General features: G+C 32.0%; 3 protein-coding genes across 8 annotated transcripts; 2 read left to right on the top strand and 1 right to left on the bottom strand.

Annotated features, from left to right (window-relative positions):
• Positions 1 to 63: 63 nt before the first annotated feature.
• Positions 64 to 7,656, top strand: LOC107371090 (cytoplasmic dynein 1 intermediate chain 1). Of its 5 annotated transcripts, none has more exons than XM_015939067.3 (9): positions 64 to 260; positions 373 to 472; positions 714 to 923; positions 1,326 to 1,346; positions 1,526 to 1,543; positions 1,845 to 1,865; positions 2,507 to 2,870; positions 3,244 to 4,285; positions 4,371 to 4,676. In XM_015939067.3, exons 1-9 carry the CDS (start codon positions 156 to 158, stop codon positions 4,533 to 4,535), a joined length of 2,046 nt encoding a protein of 681 aa, XP_015794553.1. In that variant the 5' UTR covers positions 64 to 155; the 3' UTR covers positions 4,536 to 4,676. The 5 variants fall into 5 exon arrangements, with proteins under 5 accessions (XP_015794553.1, XP_015794548.1, XP_015794551.1 ...); XM_015939062.3 differs by having other exon boundaries at positions 1,821 to 1,865; XM_015939065.3 differs by lacking the exon at positions 1,526 to 1,543 and having other exon boundaries at positions 1,821 to 1,865.
• Positions 7,657 to 12,120: 4,464 nt separating this feature from the next.
• LOC107371096 (uncharacterized) lies at positions 12,121 to 22,116 on the bottom strand. The gene is made up of 3 exons (XM_015939075.2): positions 21,938 to 22,116; positions 21,536 to 21,838; positions 12,121 to 13,360 (listed from the first exon to the last, which is right to left on the bottom strand). The coding sequence occupies exons 2-3, from the start codon at positions 21,831 to 21,833 to the stop codon at positions 12,624 to 12,626; spliced, it is 1,035 nt and encodes a 344-aa protein (XP_015794561.2). The 5' UTR covers positions 21,834 to 21,838; positions 21,938 to 22,116; the 3' UTR covers positions 12,121 to 12,623.
• On the top strand, positions 13,757 to 20,162 carry LOC107371093 (putative sodium-coupled neutral amino acid transporter 11). 2 transcript variants are annotated; one of them, XM_015939072.3, is made up of 12 exons: positions 13,757 to 13,898; positions 15,232 to 15,344; positions 16,782 to 16,911; positions 17,166 to 17,299; positions 17,432 to 17,507; positions 17,581 to 17,646; positions 17,711 to 17,817; positions 17,882 to 17,961; positions 18,049 to 18,119; positions 18,190 to 18,464; positions 18,740 to 18,877; positions 19,124 to 20,162. In XM_015939072.3, exons 2-12 carry the CDS (start codon positions 15,273 to 15,275, stop codon positions 19,367 to 19,369), a joined length of 1,395 nt encoding a protein of 464 aa, XP_015794558.1. In that variant the 5' UTR covers positions 13,757 to 13,898; positions 15,232 to 15,272; the 3' UTR covers positions 19,370 to 20,162. The 2 variants fall into 2 exon arrangements, with proteins under 2 accessions (XP_015794558.1, XP_089126001.1); XM_089269875.1 differs by lacking the exon at positions 13,757 to 13,898 and having other exon boundaries at positions 14,735 to 15,344.
• Positions 22,117 to 22,221: the final 105 nt, after the last annotated feature.

Raw genomic sequence — 22,221 nt, 5'->3', positions numbered from 1 at the left:
TCTTCATGACTAATAGTCAGATTAACCAATCATGTTGCTCCTTATGTATTGTTATTACTTTTGTGTACTCAAATGTCGCCAACAAATTGATTAATTGTTAACTTAAATTGTTTTTTTATTCTCATTTGTTTGTTAATCTATCCTGATCTTTTACAATGGCAGATAGAAGAGCTGAATTGGAAAAGAAGAGACAACGATTAGCTCAATTGCAAGCAGAAAAAGAAAGACGGCAAAGAGAGAAGGAAGCAGCTTTGCTTGAGGTAAATTTTGGTTTCTATTCTGTTTATTATCTAACTCTTCATAGATATTCTGGTTTGATTTTATATTTTATTTTGATATTTTATATAATTACTTTATCTTTTCTCTATTCAGCAAGCTGGATCAAATGCTCCATCATCGGGGAAAAACACAGGAGACTTGAGAAGAGAAGCTAACCAACTGTTAACTCAACTAGGAATCGATCCATTAGGGGGTAAGATAATTTTTAATTCCTATCAAGATTTCTCTAGGCTAGTGAATTGTTTTCATTCCAACCATCAATCTTCAAAAAATTGATTTAAGTCGATTTAATTTTGCCAAAATGATGTTTCTTAATGGCTAAGTTGTCAACATCTGCAGGGTGTTGTCACCTTACTATTGCCTATTGCACATCTTGTTTACATTCAATTTATTCACATATTTACTCAAAATTTACACTCTTTCTATCTTTATAGATATAGCACAATTAACTCCTTCACCTAATACTGAAGTGTCGTCTGAAACAACCAGTGGACAACATGCCGCAGAACCACCCGTGGAAGAACCAAAAAAGAAGCCAATTAGCCTTGCATTAGTTAATGTCAATGAAATTAACATTCCACCTAAGGAAAGTGTAACTTACAATAAACAGACGCAGACGACGGGATCCGGATCTGATAGAGATGGTAATTGTCATCCAAGCAATTTTAAAACACACTTGTGTCTCTTATCATTTATCAAAAAACGCTTTTGCTTCTTGAAGCTACTAAATTAGTATCATATTGATAGTCATTAACCTAACTGAATCTTTTAACTTTTAAAAATCATAACACATTAGCTAATTGAGTTTTATCCTTTAAAAAAATAACTTTACTTAACCTTTTTTAAATGCTTACAATTAACATTGAGGATTTCCTTACGGTTCACCAGCAGATGGACCATCCAAAAAGAAAGGTTGTTACATTCAAACAATGCTATTTCTTATCGCATGAACGTATTTTTATATTGATTAACCCGCTTGGCTATAATCAAATACTAATTCCTTCCCTATTTCTCTCACTCTCTATGTATATTTCTCTATTTCGCAGCACATCCTGTGGACTACTATGGTAGGTAACCCAAAGCTTGTTCACCTTTCATCACTCTCTTCCCCTTTTTAACTTATTTTACCATCACCCACTCTTTGCTGGCTGATTACACCGCTAACAATTCATCTCTTCTCTTTCTCTTTTCATCTCTTCCCTCGCTTTAAAATCTAATAACTTCTAACCATCTAATCTAATCGTAGTTATTCACTGGGACGAAGGTATAATCAAACAAAACTTACAAACAAACATTTTCCATCCAAGAAACCCTTTACTTTCTCAAAATATTTTTAATCTTTCTCTCCCAATCCAAACAATCTCATAAAAAAAATTTAATCTTAAACCACAAACACTCAATATTTACCAAAACATCCTCCAAATCAATCTTTTAAATGATTGCCCGTGAATCAAAACTCATCCTTCCCTGACAAATCAAATCACTATCTATCTATCTTTCCGCCTTTCCCTGACTAAAATCATAATAACCCATTTTTAAAGAGACCGATTCCATCGATTTTTTAGAATGGGAAGATGAATTCCAAGGTATGTTTTAAAACAATTTAAAACTAAAAGAAAGATCATAATTATGTCCTTCATCCCAGCTAAATGTTTATTTGTCTATTACTTTCTTTTATCCTTAGTAACATTTAATTCTTCATTTTATTTGAATTTTTTTCTAAATTTATTCCTACAAAATTTATTCTTGTCTTCATTATGTTTTTCAAAATTCTAATCATACTGACTGATCATAATTATTGCTCGTTTTGACCATCTCCCACTTTCATTGCTTTTTAATCATTTGACTAACACTTTGTAAGCACTTGTTACAATAACATTGCATGCTTATTTCAACTTAATTTTATTTGGTTATACCTTGGTTCCAACGGTTTTTTTCGTTTATCTTTTCTTTTTCGTTAATTAAAACTCATATGTTCAATCATTTGATTGTTTTATGTTGTTTCATCCTCAATATCCGCTTTTTCTTTTCTTTGTCTTCTCATCCTTTTTTTTGCAATCGTCCTACTTCATGCTCCTCTGACTGCTCTATTCTGTTTCTGAATACGAAAAAATAACCATTTAAACAACAAATATTCTCATCCTTGACTCTCATGCAAATTCTTGGCTCCCCGTTTTCTGATTTATCTGGGATCTCCTCTAATCTTGCAACCCTTGCCACTAATCAGTGCTTACGTATGATGACAAGTATGCTCACGATGAGGAGGATGTGGAAGGATCATCGCTTCAATATGGAACATCAAACATTTTTCCAAAAGTATCCCGTCAAGTATCTACCGGCAGTGGACTGCCAAACGTTGGTATGGTTGAACCAGCAAAGACTCCATTGGAACGTGAAGCTAAAGAAGAAACAAAGGAACCGATAAAAGAAAAGAAAGATCTAACTGAAGAAAGAAAACTTCAAATCATGAATAGTACAGAATTTCTCAAATTTTTTGATCGAGCAACTAGAATAGTGGAAAAGGCATTATTTTGGAATGAATCGCCTGATATTTTCATCGATTATACTGGAGCAAAAGAGGATATGGAAAGGTGAATAAGTATTTTAATGCTTAAACTATTTGAAGGAAACTTTTTTTACTATAATTCACGGCTCTACTTTCGGTTATGTGACAATGAATTTATAAAAACTTCAAAAAGCGTTTTTTTGTTGCTGCTTACCTAACTAAATCCATACTTGATCTACTAGTTATTTTTTCACATAACTTATCAAAATAAGTCAACCTTTTCAGCTTTTTATTATTCTCATTCTCTTTTTTTCATGCGTTTCTGCTCCCTTTTTTGTTTTACGGTTCAGCTTAGTACCAAAATTTTGCTTGCTGAAACTGAAAGTTCATTGCTGAACAATGACATATACTGTTAAAGATCTACGAAAACTAAGAAACTGTTTGCCTCTTTTTTTCAGTGAGGATCAGTCTGGTGCTAGTCTTACTTTTAATAAATGCTTTTTCGATGAAAGATGGTCGAAAAATCGCACTGTTACCTGTTTCGATTGGTCAACTCAATTTCCTGAGCTTCTAGCTGTTTCTTATAACAATAATGAAGACCTTCCAACGGATCCTGATGGAGTTTGCCTTATATGGAACATGAAGTTTCGTAAAACTACTCCTGAATATGTACTGCATTGCCAATCACCTTTAGTGTCAGTTTGTTTCGCCAAATTTCATCCCAATTTGATCGTTGGAGGTACTTACTCTGGTCAAATTGTGCTATGGGACAATCGTGTCAACAAACGAACACCAATCCAGCGAAGTCCCCTTTCGGCATCAGCTCACACTCATCCTATCTATTGTATTCAAATTGTTGGTACCCAAAATGCTCACAATTTGATTACAGTTTCAACTGATGGTAAACTATGCTCTTGGAGTCTAGATATGCTGTCTTCACCTCAAGATACTATGGAACTGAGCCAGCAAAAACAATCCAAACCAGTAGCTGTTACTTCAATCTCTTTCCCTTATGGAGATTATAATAATTTTGTTATTGGAAGTGAAGAAGGTGCCGTTTACACAGCCTGTCGACACGGGTCTAAAGCAGGAATTTTGGATATATATGAGGGTCATCAAGGACCAGTGACAAATGTAGATTGTCATTCTGTAAATACTCAAATTGACTTTTCACATCTATTTTTAACATCATCTATTGATTGGACCGTTAAACTGTGGAGTAGTAAAGATAAAACGGGGAAACCATTGTATTCATTCGAAGATAACTGTGATTATATTTATGATGTTCGGTGGTCACCCGTTCATCCAGCACTATTTTCAACGGTAGATGGTATGGGACGAATAGATGTTTGGAATCTCAATAATGACACTGAACTTCCAACCGCCTCGGTTACATTAGATGGTAACCCTGCCCTTAACAGAGTTATATGGACACCATCTGGTAATCAATTAGCAATCGGTGATGATAATGGAAAAGTTTATATTTATGATGTCGGAGAGGTAAGTTTATTTGTAACATTGTCTTAAATTGTTACCAATTACTTTATGACTGATTTATCAACTAATTTTGTATTTTCTTCTTTAGCAACTTGCATATCCAAAAGGAGATGAATCAACTAAACTAATGCTTACCCTACAAGAATTGAAAATGAATAAGGTGGAACCTGATGTATCCGAAATTAGCAGTGATACTGCTTATTCAAGCATGTCTGTGAATCTTTCACCTTTTTCGAGCCAATCATTGCGTTGATCGCAACTAATTAACTGATGATTTTATCAGATGGACCAAAGTGTAACTTTGTAAATCAAAAAAAGTAAGATAAGGGCAAAATTTTTTTAATTTGTAACCACAATCAAATGTGTTAGAATAAATGCAATATTATTCAAATTATTATCGTGATTCATTGATTTTCTCTTACAATGCCTCTTGTTAACCAATTGATCATTTTACAATTGAATCTTCAATTCATAGCGAATAATATTAACTCATTTCGCAAATTTATCGGCAAATCATAGTTTCTATAAAGATTTCATGATTCATGAAATTTGATCATTAAAGTGTTTTTTCATTATCATTACAATACTTGCTTGATAATTGTAGCTAAATTTAGATATTTACAATTGTTTACCAACACAGTTACTTGATTCAATTCAAGATTACATCTCGTTTTCAGCATTGGCACAAAATTTACTTTTGCTCATTATATTTTCACCGATTCACTTAATTAACTTTTCCACTTCACTCCTAAAAATCCAATTGTAGAGATTTTCACATGAGAATTGTTGTTTTGTATAAATCACAGTTTTCAACCCAATCCAATGAAGTAGCTATTTGAATAGGATCCATTAAAAAATTTGGCACCAATCTCAACATTAACCATATAATGTGTATTAGTGATGAAATTGTGATAAAACATGATCTTCACCTAAACCGCCACTTTAAGTACAATCTTGACAATAATATTGTTGGTGATGACTTCATTGAATGTCTATCGAAATTTGAATTAGTGTCGCATTTTTGACAAATTACATTCTAAATGAAATGTTTTCTTTTATTAATTCCATTACTAATTAACGCGTAAATTACACGTTTATTTACTTTCAATGAACATTCACTTTTTCCCAATCAATTTGAATTTAGCAATTATTATTGCCAACAATTCACTGATCTTTGGATTCTATTTATATTCAATGATCTTATGATTTAAATGTTGTTGTTTGGTTTAGTTATGTAAATCATGGGACTCGCGAGTTCGTAGACAAATCAGATTGTGCTTATTAATTATTGAAAGAAACTCTTAACCCGATTTTTAGTCTCGTCATTATCATTGCACCAGTTAATTGTTTGCCAATAAGATTGATTTACTTGCCAGTCTTGGTTATTAAACAATGTTGCTCAACTATCTTGACAATTAAATGAGTTGAAAGTAGGTTTAAGATTGAAACTGAGCAATTTAAAGTAAATTGTTGCTACTCAAACCTTGAAGGTTTCTTGATTGTCATTTTGGTTACAATGATGAAAACAAAATAAATGTTTCGATGAACCAAGTTTTGTCGGAAAAAAAAGTTAAATAAAATAAAGCAAAAGCGAGTTGTTTATGAGTTTGACAGATTTTTGGCATAAAAATGAACAATTCCCTTAATGTTAATGTGATTCTGTTTTGATCATTACAAACATCTAAAAATAAGCTTGGCTTTTGATACGTTTATCATTTTCATCACATAAAATCTCGAGTGAACCACCAATCTCCAGCAAATAACAGTTCGCTGTCATTTAGTACACTTAAACACTTAAACACTTTGAATTATTTGTATTTTGTGATTCTCATAACAGTGTTCAACAATCATGGGCTTGATTACCATCTATGCAAATCCAGATAACATTGTCTACAAGATAATTGTAAATCACGATGATGCTTCAAGCGATGTCATTAAATATCTGGACGAAAGTGGAATTAAATTTGAAAATTCAATTGGACCCAATTTTGAGACCAAGAATGACCGAGCCTTGAAACACCGAGAGGAAACAACAAGCACCTTTGGTGGAAACGATATTACAATCAAGTTTACCTCTGGATGTAAAGTTGCTGCTTTATCATTGGTTAACCATTTAAGACGAGAGTTTGGTTGTAATCTATCAGCTGTTACTGGATTAAGTGATGGTGGGATACTGTTTGTACTTAACCATGCAACTCAGTGGAGAGCTTCAATCCCATTTTTATCCACTGAGTAACATCAGTAAATTGTCATCTTTTATTTGATTGTAAACCTTTTAACTTGTCAACTGTAAGTTTTAATCATTATCCAATCAATTTGAACCTGTTTACCCTTAACCCTACACCAACCATGCTCATTAGAAACAAATGTTTTACAATGTAAATGTTGATTTTTTCTTCTATCTTCATTAACCTCATCGCTCTTTTATTGGTTGATTACAATTAAAATTTTGAAAAACAAATTTAAACGTAGATTCAATTTTTGTAACTGTTTAACTCATCTCATTTGGTCATCTAATCCTGTGCAGAGTATAAATTGTCAACTCTTTAATTGTAACAATATCAAGATACGATTGGTTTGCTGTTAACTTGACTAGTAATTTATATTGGTGAAAATGTCTGACATAATGGAGATAGAATCAGGTTCATCGCCTAAATCAACTGGAAATCCTATCGATTTAAAGGTGACCGTCAAGTCACAGTCAAAGGATGGTTCCAATCAAGGAAAAGGACAGTTTGAACTCGACGATCCTCAATCAAGGTACTCTTATTTCTTGGCCAATTTAGCAGATGATGAACTCTCTTATCTCGATTGTCCACCAAAAACGTCTCCACTTAAAGGGTCAAGTGAATCAAAGTCCGTTGAAGACGAAACTGCTGATTCTCATAGTGCTTATGATAGATATGATAAACAGGACAAATCCGATAAATCTAACGTCTTTCACAAAAACATCGATGGATGTTGTTGTAACTTTGACACTGATGATGAGGAATTTAATTTTATACTTGGAAATGAATTTGACACGGACGACGATGATATGGACTTTTGATGCTGCTTCTGGTAATCATTTTAATAGATGGAAGCAAAGAGACTGCCTTTGTCAGTGAAACCTGAAAAAATAAGGAAAAAACGTCACAAACACTATTCTGGTTTTATCTAGTCTATTGAATCAGTTTTGGTGCTTTCAACAAAACTGATTTTCCATTTTAATTTTTCAAATCAAATCCATCAAGTTTGTAAATTTGTAATTCATTTCGACTGTTGTTTTACTGATCTAAAAATGTGCCTTGTTATCATTTATTTCACTCTGCAAGTTTGAGATTTCATCTTTCATTAGATTCTTAGTTCTCTTATTAAACAATTTTTTTAGTGTATTCTGTGTTCAATACATTCTTTTTCTTTATCATTTCCAGAAATTTGTCACAAAATGAGTTTTCAAGAAATGGTTTGCTTTTTCCAACACACTAAACTCTCAAATCTTGCACGCGAAAATGTTGCCACCTTACAGCATTAGTACCGTAAGACTGATGAAAGCGCCTAGAAAACACACTTATTTTTACAATAAATAAGCGCCATCAACTAAATTACCTACGGTAGTCAGTCTGCTTAGCTAGTATAGAAGATGGCGCTTATTTATTGTAAAAATAAGTATTAGATACTGATAATAATTTGTTTAATTAAAATTATTATTTAACCATAGATGGCTCTTATTAAACTAGAAGATATAAGATTTAAGATTTGAAAAGATTTGTATTACTCTTTAAAACTCAATTATGGGCTTGATTACCATCTATGCAGATCCAGATAATAATATTGTCTACAAGATAATTTTAAATCACGATGATGTCTCAACCGGTGTAATCAATTATCTGAATGAATGTGGAAAAAATATTCCGACAGTGAGTGGAAGGTTAATGTGCAGTCTCTCGCCAAGGAAATACCAAGAGGAAACAACTAGTGCTTTTGGTGGAAAAGATATTACAATCAAATATACCCAGGGATGTAATGTTACTGCTTTATCATTGGTTAACTATTTAAGACGAGAGTTTGGCTACAATCTATTCGCAGTTACTTCATTAGAAATAAACTCTACTCATTATCTTCTTTATGTACTTGATTATGCACCTAAGTAGAGAGCTTCGATTCCTTTTTTCATAGAGTACCGTATTGACGCGCAGCGCTTATAACAAAGTACGCCATCATATAAGCGTTGTTTTATGTAAGCGCCTTTGGGCTCCAAAGTTTGGAGCGAATGCGCAAAAATATTATTCAGAGGTACCTTTTGGCGCCTCTATTGTCAAAAAATTGTGCCTCTAACAGTAGCATTCTCATTTTAAAGCACGGGGCCACTATGAGCGTCAATACGGTAAATCAATCATCGAATTTTTTACAATGTAAATGTTGATTCTTTCTTCTTCCTTCATTAACCTCATCACTCTTTTATTGGTTGATTACAATTAAAATTTTGAAAAACACATGTAAACGTAGATTCAATTTTTGTAACTGTTTAACTCATCTCATTTGGTCATCTAATCCTGTGCAGAGTATAAATTGTCAACTCTTTAATTGTAACAATATCAAGATACGATTGGTTTGCTGTTAACTTGACTAAGAATTTATATTGGTGAAAATGTCTGACATAATGGAGATAGAATCAGGTTCATCGCCTAAATCAACTGGAAATCCTATCATTTATGCTGTAGCTGCTTTAGCTGTACCATCTATGCTTTATACTTGAAACTGCTGATTCTCCTAGTGTTTATCTTTTCAGCTATTTTAATTTCTGTTCGGATAGTGTAAATAAGCTATTTCCAGTGCAGTTTCTCAATTTTGACTTAAGCTTATATTATTGATCTATCTTAATGCAAGCAAAAGTAGCACAAATAGTTTCCTGTAGAGAGTACTGATCTACTTATATGCCGTCTAGGTGTAAACTTTTCCTCAATTAGACAAATTACAACGGACAAAGGCGTTAACACTAGAACAGATGATGAGAACTTTAAACTTTGCTCCAATCAAGTTAATCCTTTTAATATTGTTTTGGATGGTCATGAAATTGGATGAACATAATGAATAAAGATGAAAAAAATTCATGGTGATATGAGTGATTCTAAAGAAAATAGTAAATATGCTTTCTCGAACACTGAAAGCTTGTACAGCCTCGAAAAAGATTGTTTTTTCATGATGTGGAATAAAGATTTTTCAACAGCTTAATGCCTTTTAATTTTAATCAGAAAATTAGTTCAGCCGAAGATGAATAGGAATCAGGAATCGAGCTAGCAAAATATTTCAATTTGATTCCAGAAAGGTTAATGTTTCTCGATTCAAGTCAAAAACCATGTATTTTATTTATACCATTGTTTGCGTTTTTTGCTAAATTTTTTAATTGGTTAGATAAAGTGTGTTTTTTAAGAAATCTCTCCATATCAAAGAGTAAAGGCGTACTTCTTTACTCTTTGCTCCATATGTTTTAGTGTTAGCGCCTTTGTCCGTAAAAGTAAAAGCCTTACCAATTTTTATTTATTTTTCTCTTGTGTTACTCTTTTTGTTCTCAATTATGGGCCTGATTACCATCTATGCAAATCAAGAAAATGATGTCTACAAGATAATTTTAAATCACGATGATGTTGCAACCGGTGTAATCAGTTATCTGAATGAATGTCGAAAAAATATTCCAGAATATCATTGGCGCCAAGAGGAAAAAACTAGTGCCTTTGGTGGAAAAGATATTACAATCCAGCTTGACCGCAGATGTAATGTTACTGCTTTATCATTGGTTAACCATTTAAAACGAACGCTTGGCTACCATCTATTCGCTGTTACTCCAATAAAATCAGGCTCCGTTCAACATCTTCTTTTTGTACTTGACTATAAACCTATGTAAAGAGCTTCAATTCCTTTTTTCATTGAGTAAATCCATCGTCGAATGTTTTACAATGTACAACACAGTAATAAATGTTGATTCTTTCTCCTTCCTTCATAAACCTCATCGCTCTTTATTGGTTAATTAAAATTAAAATTTGGAAAAACATGTTTGTAGGCTCAATTTTTTCTGTTCAACTCATCTCATTAATTTGGTCATCTAATCCTGTACAGAGCATAAATTTTAAACTCTTCAATTTCAATTTTAATACGATTGGTTTAACAATCAAAGGTCGCGCTCTTGTCATAGTGACATAATCCGTTGTGTTTTCATTGTCTAGTCTTGATCTAATTGGTCAGCTTTTGATGCATTCTTGAATATAAATTACCTTGTTTCTTCCTTTAGTCTATCACTTGTTTGAATGCATTAGCTTGACCATTATATTTTTATTTTGTCACTTCAATTAATTCTGTTCCTTTCTGTTTTCCAATCAAGTTTAAATTTATTTCTGTTCAATTGTACTTTTCTCTGTTAAAATGAGTCTCGTTCAAATTTTTACAAATACAGACAACTGTGTCACTAAAATAATCATGCATCAAGATGACGATTCTGATGATGTGTGCGACTTTATTGAAAAGGCTTCACTTTTATTTAGCACTGCTGAGGATCGCTCTGAGCACATCGATAGTCAACCAGTTAAGGATACCACTGAAAAAGTAACTGTTTTTGGTGGAAGAGACTTCGTGCTCCGATTCAAGCCTGAATGTAAAATCAGGCTCTAACCTTGATTCATACTTTACGAATCACGTATGGAGTGCACATAATTGATATCAACATGTCACCCAATGGTGACATTATTTACACATTCGATTGTTCCTCAAGTTCCAGAAAAACGATTAGAAATGCAATCATCTATGAATCTCAGTAGAACGCTTTTCTAATTTTGCTTTTCTAAAAGTGCCATCAAAATGTGATCAAAATTTAAAAATTGATTTTTTACTTGTATTTTTTAACTTGTTTAATATTTTCATATTGATTGAAATTCATACTCTTTTAAATATTTTACGGTAAAATTCATTTGCTGTTGTAATGATTTTTAATTTGATATCAACTAATAAATTTGAACCTTGTTTGTTTTTTTAACTTTGACTTTGTTAGTTGATCTATTCCATTGAATTCATCGCAACTCGGATTGTTTATCGTTCTCTCGTTGAAAGCCAAATTCATCCATAGATATATCTGATGCAGAACCTTAAAGGTCGTCAAAAGCTTGGCTAAATAACTCTGTGATTTGCGTCATCAGTCTTAAGTATTGATAAAAGATTGACACCTTAAGATGGCAAATGTCATCACATGTTTCAATTTAGAGATCATTGATGATCAGGAATGGCTGGGCAACATCAATCAAACTCAAGGCCTCCATTCAACACCACCTTTCATCTTATTTTTATGTCCACCTGCTCAGTAAGAAAAATTTGATGTCCATTTAGTTAACTCGCCCATCTTCATCGGGAAAGTTCACCTCAATTCAATGATAAATCCATCTTCATCAGTTTACCTTGTACACAAGCTTTACATCATGCTAAATTACAAGTTTTTTTATTCATCGAAATAATTCCTGGACAGTCAATGAAGTTATTGACGAAATTGACGGACCCAAACTATTTCAAGCTCCTATTTGATCTGTTAAGTCTCGCTTATTCATTTGAATCTTCACTATATGAATGTGTTTTGAATTGAGGTACACTGAAGGTACGTATATTACCTCAATGTGGCTATAAAAGATTACAAATAACAATAGTTATTAACAGATATTAGAAATAATAATAGAAACCAGAAGCATTCAAGAATTGCTGAGATTCTTATTGAACCTTTAAGAGCTTCAGTCAGAGATCATCAGTCATGAAGCTAACTCAGCTAATCAAACATAACTAACCATTTCCATTTCTGGTAATCAAGGCAAAGACAATTTTAATTAATCAATATGATTTGTTTCTTTTATTTAACAAAGAGTAAGTATTTGTGAACAATTGTGCTCCCATTTTGAATATTGATGTATTATTTGGGTTGACATTGGTGCATTTGTATGAATTTACTGTCTATATTTTGTATTTTCATTAACAGATCTTTTTCCCAATCAATTAAATTGATGTAATAATTTGGTGCTAATTATTGTACGAATAACAAAGCCAATCGTACATCAATGTTATTCAAACCATTGAATGAGGACTTAATGTAACAATTACAATGGGTTTGTAACCACAAATTTTGGTAATTAACAAGTTACGATGAATTGAGAGCTAATTTCTCAAATTATTTAACTTTTCAATGATTAGTTATGATTCCAGCTATGCGATTAAAAAGACTTGATTCTGTTACTAATTGCCGAGTTACTTATAAATGGAAATAATAAATTACTTTAAACTTGTAAAATTTGGAATGCTCAGTTAGTAACAGTTAATCAGATGAAGATATGATTCAATCAAACTGATCGCCATTTAATCGATGCTGTTTTCGATAACGATTCTTATCAAACAATGATGAACCCAAAACTGGTGACCTTTCAACTCCACTCAATGGATATAATCCAGTTAATCGTCTTTTCCTCTTCATTGCAATTGGTTTGATCATTTCTGATTGAGATTTCAAATCAAAGGGTAAAATTGATCGTCTCATTGATCTTATTGGTATAAATGGGTCCATCGAGTATCCATTAACATCACCATCAGCAAGGTCTGTATCAATTGGGTTGATTAATCTGGCTGTTGCTTGATTGTTCCAATCATCACTTGGACCATCAAAAGTATCATCTCCTCCCCCCAATTCAATCAAATCCAAATCATTTGTTCCAGGATAAAACGATGCCAATGGCTCTTGAATGAATCGTGAATGTCCAGTATTGATATTATTGCTAAACGAGATAGGGAACTCATTCTTGTCATACAATGAATCGTCCAAGTTGTTTGAAAAGACAGACCCAAATTGTCCAGTTGATGGTCTGTTTGCTAGCGAGTAGCTCATTGGATAGTCATTTGGTTGATTTAAATGGCTGGTTAAGAGCAATTTAATCAACGAGAATGGTGATGATGAGTCCTGTTTAACCATGTTAGGTCTGCTCCGTTTCATTCTTTTGGTCCTTCCAAGATTGGCCGCTTTTGCCTGTAAGAAGTTGTCCATTGTCAGATGGGCCAAACCAGAGTACAGTTTTGGGTAACCTGAGATTTAAATTAAGATTAAAATATTAGAATGTTTGTCTAATTGAATGTATCTTCTAATAGTGACAATAAAGGATTTTAGAGGTTTGTCAGGAAATTATCTCGTGGTTATAATTATATGCTGCTTATGAATATCTATCATTCATTTCATGGCGCTAAATCTTGGGTTTAGACATTTTTGAAAGCTACATGTCTGTATCAACCAAAATCAACCAGAATCACCTTCATCAAAATGCGAGATTTCCAGAGTAACCAGAATAGCAAAGGTACCTAATTAAACCATCTGATGAAACCTTTTGTTTATTCAGATTGCGCAATCATATGACCTTGATCATTTCACTCCTTCATTTTGACTGATGTAAAAGATGCGCATATTCATGGTAACTCAGGATCCATCTGATTTTAAACATATTTTCATACGTTTGACAGGGCTTTTCATCTATTACATAACCAAAAGTGAAGTTTCATTGATTTTAACCAGTACTGTTTTGTTTAGTTTGAAATGATTGAAGGAAACGATGAACAAACATAAATCATGGTGAGTTTGATATTAAACAAATTATTATAGGAATCAGCTAATTAAATGATGTTTAAGACTATTTAGATTCAAAATATGATGTCTAACAGAACAAGAATCTGCGCATTGGAAATGATAGCACTAAATTAGCTTGAAAGAGATGAATAAGATACGAAGAAAAGGAAAAGAGTTGAGTGATTTTAATGCGTTTGTATAAGGAAAGTTATGGAAAAAGGAATTTTGAACAGAATAAGATGAACAACTAAAAAGTCACCAAACACACATTCGACTGCGATGAAAAAACGACAACTTCACAGTTTTTAACAGTGTTGAACCAAATGAATCAAAACTTTTTGCTAAACCGTCAGAGTTAAACAAAGATTGTTAATTTTGGCGTTAAATAAGGCAGAGTTCAAAGAGTAAAGTTACTTTACTCTTTGGGTAGAGTTGTCCCGATATGATTGATTAATCGAAAGAATCGATAATCGAAAATTGATCAAATTTTCATATTGACTTTTAAAATCAGATGTTTATTTTGTTTAGCTTAAGCCTTTTAACATGATTTTTAGTTTAAAAATTGTAAAGTGTTTACTTTCAATTTTTAACAAGATTTCTATCCAGACTGGTGAATGTGTTTCTAGGTTTATATCGATATTTATTGACACTTTAAAAAGATCGGTTGGAAATCGCTCAACTAAAATAATGAATGAAAGAGGGAAATTAAAACGGGGAAAATTGAAGAAAGAAAACAAAAGAGTGAGAGAGAAAGAGGAAAAGAAAGAAGCAAAGAGAGGAAAAGGGAGTCTTTTAATCAGCAACCAAAAGTGAGTCAACAGTAGATTTGGTTCATTTTTGTGTTGCTTTCAGTCTGGTTACCAGTTTTTTTACCAGCTTTCAACATGTGGGTAGTAATGTTTTGATCTTTGACTCAATTTTTGTTTCATCTAATATTTATTGATATGACTGTTCAGTTATTTAATTAAATCATCAGCTGATTTATCTGTTTTTTGAATTAAATCATCAAAAGAGCTTTTTATTTTCTTCTCTATGTGTGATCGCCAAATATTATTTTTAAACCATTTTACAAGCAATCTTCCCTTGTCAACAACAACAATAACCAGAAAACTGTAAACCAGAAAAGGATTTATTTTTTCTTTCGCAACTTACATATTCTGTTGTAATCAGACACTTTTACCGTTTTGATTACTTGTTTTGAATTGGTTCATGACCTTGTCTGTTGTTTAACTAATTTCAATTTCAACTTAAAATCGTTAAAACTACTGTGAAGCTTATGGATTTTCAAGTGCTACTACAAAATTGTATCTAATCAACCTTCAACTCGATGTTTTTCTAGCTTTGTAAATAGTTGTGATCAACTCTAACTGAAAAATCAAAATGGAAGCCAACGAAAGTACATATATTTTGGAATCAGCAGCAGCACCAGCAACAGCTTTCACCATTTCAAAGGTATTTTCCAAACTCATTCTCAACCTCTGTCATCATAATCATCACCTCCAAGTTTTACTTGATTAACCGTCTAAATTAGATAAATCATAATTTTCCCTCCTTCTCTCGCTTATCACCATGTAAAGTGCCAGATCAAGAAATGGATACAAACCAATATGGCATGAAAAAGCTAACTGACTACATGTTGTGATCCGTAAAATTATTATTTATACCGCTCAATAGTTTGAAATAAAGAGAAAACAATTTGTTCCCTTCTTAATTATCATCACTTGAAGACTTCCTTTACTATTTTCTCCTTCATAGTCTTCACGTGAATACTCCATATATTTACGTCGACACAATCATAATTTTCAATTCATTCATCTTTCTGGTTATCTTCTATTATTGTTCATTCATGTTCAGAAAGTAAAAACCAATCAAAGTTTATCTCTCAATCAGTGTTAACGATGAGTGATTCTATTTAGTTTATCAATAATATCCCTCTTTAAAAATCATCAACAGCCATCAATAAATCAATATTTGTTCAAAACCTTTTTCAATAATAAAGTTAATCATCTCGACCATTGTTCATCTTATTTTAAATCTCAAATTGACCTTATCATTGTATAGCGTTTCCATCAGATTCAGCTGAATTTAAGATGAATTGTAGTTCATTTAACTTTTTTCATTGTTGCCTTATCTTGTCAAAAGAACATTTTCAACTCTAAAAAGGTCAACTTATTCAGGCCATGTTTTTCATGATTCTGTTGTTAGTTTAGCTTCAATTAACTTGACCAAAATCAGACAATCATTCCTTTCACCATTCTCATTATCATCACCAGTTTTTTCATTCTGGTCACCTTATTTCCTACCTAATCACTCAGTTTTCTGTGTATAATTTGGTGTCTTCCTTATCAACACCTTCTTCATCTAGTATAATCACATGATGTCATTGACCGTGTATTAAACGCTCTGTTAATCTTGAGCCTTAAATGTCTCATCCATAAGCTTAACATTGATTCCTTTAAAATGATTGTTTGCTATTTTTTGTATTATTTTACCTCTTTTCAACCAGAACAATTTATTGCTTGTAAACATTGACTATAATTTGACGGTGATGACGATCCAGTTCAAGTTTAACCCCAGTTGTTACTTTGAATTGAATTTAATATCTTTAATCATATTAATGATTATAATTGAGCTTCCATTAAAGTCCCTTTCTTGCTACTCTTTCATGGCTTTTTTCGCGCAAAAATACTTACAGTTCACAATCAATTAAACAATACAGACATGATAATTGCCTTTTCGTTTAGCTGTTTATCCTAATAAATCAATTAAGTCGGTTAAAAAATTAAGGTAAACATTTGAAAGGTTGTTTTTTATGGTGACAATTGTTTCCAATTAATGTTGTTAGTTTGATTTACACTTAACCAATGTAATTCATTATCCTTTCCATAGCCTTATCAAGACCCTAAGGATTCTGACGATGAAGAACTTGAACCAAGGATTAATGGTGATAGTTGTAAAGGCAACATGAAACAAACTGCATTCAATTATGTCAATTCAATTATTGGATCCGGTGTAATAGGTAAGTGTTAATTCAATTATAATCTTATTTATCGAGTTCATCCTTTTTACTGTTGCAAACGGTTCTTTGTCAACATTGTTGTTGAATCACCTCACGAAATTGTTCCTGTTTCAATTAATAACTACTGTCACGATCTTTGGTTCAATAATCAATATTCAACTCTCATCAATTGATATGAACCCATAGCATGCAATCATTTATCCTTTATTTGATTTTTTCATAAATTTTGATACAAATTAACTTTTTCTTTTCAGGGATTCCTTATGCCATTCATAAAGCTGGTTTTTTCACGGGAATATTTCTTCTGTTTTTCATCGCTCTTATCACTGATTTTTCATTGTGCACCCTAATCAAGGCTGGTAACCTTGCCGGTGTGTCAACATACCAGGTAAGTTGTCTTAGTAAACTGATAATTCTCATAAATTCATTGTTAAATCATATCAATGTTTTTGCTCATTTCATGTTTCCATTTCCTTGGTTCCTACTATCTTCCTCTTCCTGTGTTTTTGTCTCTATGAAGGATGTTATGGAACGTGCTTTTGGCAAACCTGGTTTCTACATATTGACCTTTCTTCAATTCATTTATCCATTTATCGGTAAATTGTTGGAAAATATTGCAATTTTTTCTTTCAAATACATTTATTAATTTCGAAGCTTTTCCCTCTTTAGCCATGATAAGTTACAACGTTATTATTGGTGACACCATGACCAAAGTTTTCCGAAGGTTTTTCGACTGTAAGTCAAACGCATCAATGGTTTCAACTTGAAATTACGAACTAAATATTTTCTTCAATTACAGTAGCGGCTAACAATCCTTTTGGCAACAGAAATACAGTTGTATTCATATGTGCAGTTCTGATTATGCTGCCCCTGTCACTTTACCGTAATGTTGCAAAGCTGAATAAGGTAAAATTGAAATTATTCAGATTTTTAATAGACTCTGATAAATGTATACTTTTATCACTCATAGATATCGCTTACTTCCATCGGCTTCGTTAGCTTCATAATGGCTTTTATTGCTTATCGACTATTCACATTAGGACCTGAAATGTATGTTCAATCGTCGAATCATTCATTCGTTTGCCTATCTTATCAATTCTGGAAATTTGTTTTAATCTTTTTTCCGAATCTTTTCAGTCCTCAAACAGAAAATGCTTTCACTTTTGCAAACACTGGAATTACAAATGCCATAGGAATCATTGCTTTCGGTAAATAGATCTCACCATTTCAGTTGCATTATCATTGTATTAACAATTTCTTTTTACTTTCCACAATTAGCTTACATGTGTCATCATAATTCATTTTTATTATACGATTCAATGGCCAATACAAGTCAGCATAAGTGGAATAAAATAACTCATATCAGCATTGCAGTTTCGTTTTTTATTGTTATGGTTGTTGGAATCTGTGGCTACCTTACATTCACATCTTACTCACAAGGGGATCTATTCGAGAATTACTGTACATCAGATAATTTTGCACAAGTAGCAAGACTTGCTTTCACAGTAACCATCATGCTTACCTATCCATTTGAATGTTTTGTAGTGAGAGAGGTAAACAGTTGAATCTTTTCTTTTATTTTCATGGTCTTCTTCAGTTATCGTTTTCTCTCCATTTTCAACCTAAACTTAAATGACTAAAAAAAGATTACCATCTTTTGTTATTATCAATGGTTGACAACCTTTATTTTTTGGTATATTTTACTTTACTTTCATGGGAATTTGTTTAGTTTCAGGTCACGGAGCAAACACATAAGTCTGAAGAACTGCAAGTTTCTAAACTATACTCAATTATAATAAAACTTGTCTTTTTTTCATTTTTTCTGAAGGTTCTGGAAAATGCATTCTGGGGAGGAAAACCGCCAGCAACTACATCTCATCATACTTTAATAACCATAGCAATAGTAGCTTCCGCTTTTATCCTTTCCACCCTCACTGACTGTTTAGGAATCGTACTTGAATTAAATGTGAGTGAAAACATAAACTGACGAGATTTTTTCTCCCAGTTAATACAAACTTAAATGTACTAATAACAAATAACCTGACAAAATTACTGACTGATTTGACACTTAAATTACATCTAACAATGGCTGTCAAACGTTAGACATGAAAAACATATGTTGTTTCATCTAAACTCATCTAATATCTCATTATCACATGGTTATTTTAACAGCAAATTTTGACAATTTTTCTGTTCTTTTTTCAATATTTAGGGAATCATTGCTGCAGTACCTTTGGCTTTCATTTTCCCTGCTTTGTGTTTCATTAAGCTGGATCCTGAACCATTACTGAGCAACCATAAACTGACTCATCTGGCAGTTGTGGCTTTTGGAGTGCTAGTTGCTGGTTGTGGAACCTTTTTTGCCATTCAATCTGTTTACAACGGAGTCTCATGTTCTCATGGCCATGAAATGTTTTACTGTAATAGCAATGCAACTCAGCCTACCGTGAATCAATGAAAGCATCAAAAACTTATTGACATCATGTTGCTACCCATGGAAACAAAAACTGTACATGAACAGTATTACAACAACAATTTCTGTTTAAAATTCTTAGCAACTCGTGGTGAGTTCATTCCACTTACAATCAACTCTCACCTGTCTTTATAAGACAATAATTGCAAATTCAAAGCAAAAGAGTTAACCTGCTAAATGATTGTCAATACCTTGGAAAGCCTTGATGAATCAATTTAATTCAGAATATTTCCAATCAATACCAGAAAATCTGATCTCTCTTCGATAATTTATTTGATGGCACAAGAGCTCACTTGAGCCGTTTTAATTTGGATTTTACTATTACCTGTTACAGTCTCCATTCACTCAGAATAAAAATCAAAGATTTTCAATTCGTGCGATTGGTTTAATGACAATTTTTACTGCTTCTGTGTGCAATGTATATCTTCTGGTTTTCAAGAATCAAGTTAAAAGTCAACCTTTCAATTTAAAACAAGAAACCAAGAAATGTTCTTTGTCTAATTTAGTTTATAATAATTAACAAGCTAAATGACTGGCTATTTTTTTCTCGACTTTTCAACATAATTTTTAATGTTTTTTCCTTTGCTATCAAAGTGTAAAATAACCAATTGTAAAATGTTTGTTTTCCTTGATTCGATTGTTCACAAAATGCTTGAAGCATCTTATTTATTAACTGATATTGTATGTGATATAAGTAAAAATTGAGAAAAAAATATCAATTGCTTTGAACATCATTGTATAATAATAAAAGCCAAATAACAGTCTTTCAAAATGTCAATGTACGAATTTTCCCTAAAATCACTGAATTTGGTCGAGAATCAAGATTCCATAGTCAAATTTAAATTTAAATTTTCTTGCTTACTAAATCATGGATTCAAATTTTAAAAGATAAAATCAAAATTGACTTCAAAAATATTTTAATAAACCCAATTTATAAGATTAAATGAATAAACAAAATCAATATTTCAATTAGCAGATGACTTTTTGTAAAACAGTTTTCATCTCTCAAACTCAATTAAAATATCAATATTCATTAATTTTTACACTTAAAGTGCTGAAGCTAATCAGAGTTTCAGATTTTTGTTCGGATATTGACACTCAATTAAATATTTAAATTACCATCAAAACCTTGAAAAGCCTTTTGATTCCCTTTGGAAACTGAAAGGCATTCAGATTAATCAATAAAATTATCATTTTATGCGTTTGAACCAGATTTTTTACATTTAATGGATTGATTACAAGTCATAAAAGTAATTTGCAGTTATGAATCATAACTTATGATAAATTGAATTTAATAATTCGATAGCAATCAAGAGCTAGTTTGATTGAAAGTGAAAATGTGTTTATCGATTTATTCATTAAAAATAATATCGAAAGTAAATATTGAGCCTTCGAGATTTCTTGAGTCAAAGAGTAGTTTCAATGAAATCTGGTAATTCTGACAGACATGTTCTGCTATTTGGCAATATTAATGTCAGTGTTATGTAAATAAATGCACAAATGTAATGCATTAATGATGAATTCTGTTGACAGAATTGACATGAAATCTAACAATGTTTAGACTTGGCTGAATGAAACATGCAAGATTAACCTTGGAACGAATTGTCTGGGAAAAGAAAATCCCAAAATTATTGATCTTGCTTGGGCTAAAGAGAAGCAAGGTCAACCATTCAATAATCAACACAGAAATGAAGTTAAGAAAATTTCAGGCTCATCTTTTTATCCTGGGCATGCTTAACCATCTATTGATGATTGTCAATGGAAAGCAAATTGTTTCACACAATTTTAATGAAAGAATTGATGTTTGATTAAAGATCCAGATTTGCCTGCAAAAACATGACCAATGAGTCTTCAATTGATTATAATTGTAGCTCAAAATACCTTACATTAATAAATAATAATAAATACCAAATAAATTCTGGTTACTCTTTCATTCCAATAGAAATATCTAGATGAAGATTTTGATTTTTAAGAGGCATTTAACTGTCTGGTTGCATGTTGATTCAACATTATGCATCATCTGGTGATTAGTTGAGATAATTAAGTAATTTAAGGAGCATTTTAAGAGTTAAATTTGTCAGTTTTTAGGACAAATTTGCAAAGTAATCAGTGTTTGATCATTTGAATGCATTTAAAGGTTTATAAACTTACTTTTTGATGGCAAAGGTGTTGGTAATGGCGGCGGTAAAGTTGAGGTTGATGTTGGTATTGGTGTTGATGTGGATGACAATTCATTTGATTGAACTGGTGTTGTTGAATTAGCTGTTTCATTGGCAACTAGAGCAACTGATTCAGTTTCGCTTTGATTATTGGTATTAATTTCAATGGCAATTGGTTGGGAAAGTGATAAATGTGAAGTTAATTGAAGACAGGTTATGATGAGAGTGATGAACATGATTTGATAAAAGACATCACCGGGAACAATCGCAGTTTGGTGGCTTCTTTTCATTATCACTGTCAATTAACAATTAAATGGTCAATAGAATACGGCTGATTAATTAAATTGCTGTGATCAATGTAAATTGGTTTCCAGTTAAATGTTTAAATGTTTACCTTTGTTATGGTTTGTGTGATCATTTAATGATTTGCATCAAACTCTGAACAGGATTGACAACTGGTTTGATGAAACTGAAATTAAATCAAAATTTGGTTTTGCTTTATGAAAGACTAATCAGTTGGAAATATAAATGATTTGTGGGTTAAATTATTGCGACTATTGTTTTTAAAGCAACAAAACTGATTGGTTCAAGTAAATACAAAATGGATTTTGTGTCGTTTCTGAGAAGATTCAGTTTCATCCTTAAATCATGCGCACCATTTAATCATTAATTATGCAT

This window comes from Tetranychus urticae, chromosome 3 (assembly GCF_039701765.1).
Source record: "Tetranychus urticae isolate SD_2017Ah chromosome 3, NJAU_TeUrti_SD_1.0, whole genome shotgun sequence".
Taxonomy (NCBI): domain Eukaryota; kingdom Metazoa; phylum Arthropoda; class Arachnida; order Trombidiformes; family Tetranychidae; genus Tetranychus; species Tetranychus urticae.
This window is presented reverse-complemented; position numbering and strand designations above follow the sequence as displayed.

What these genes read in the sequence shown, in the direction of transcription:
- LOC107371090 (XM_015939062.3), top strand. Translation starts at nt 156, where the DNA reads ATGGCAGATAGAAGAGCTGAATTGGAAAAGAAGAGACAACGATTAGCT. An exon ending in AGGAATCGATCCATTAGGGG is followed by an intron (nt 473 to 713) that starts GTAAGATAATTT and finishes CTATCTTTATAG; the next exon opens with ATATAGCACAATTAACTCCT. An exon ending in ATCCGGATCTGATAGAGATG is followed by an intron (nt 924 to 1,325) that starts GTAATTGTCATC and finishes TCTATTTCGCAG; the next exon opens with CACATCCTGTGGACTACTAT.
- LOC107371093 (XM_015939072.3), top strand. Translation starts at nt 15,273, where the DNA reads ATGGAAGCCAACGAAAGTACATATATTTTGGAATCAGCAGCAGCACCA. An exon ending in CAGCTTTCACCATTTCAAAG is followed by an intron (nt 15,345 to 16,781) that starts GTATTTTCCAAA and finishes TCCTTTCCATAG; the next exon opens with CCTTATCAAGACCCTAAGGA. An exon ending in TTCACATTAGGACCTGAAAT is followed by an intron (nt 17,962 to 18,048) that starts GTATGTTCAATC and finishes GAATCTTTTCAG; the next exon opens with TCCTCAAACAGAAAATGCTT.
- LOC107371096 (XM_015939075.2), bottom strand. Translation starts at nt 21,833, where the DNA reads ATGAAAAGAAGCCACCAAACTGCGATTGTTCCCGGTGATGTCTTTTAT. An exon ending in AACACCTTTGCCATCAAAAA is followed by an intron (nt 13,361 to 21,535) that starts GTAAGTTTATAA and finishes TTTAAATCTCAG; the next exon opens with GTTACCCAAAACTGTACTCT.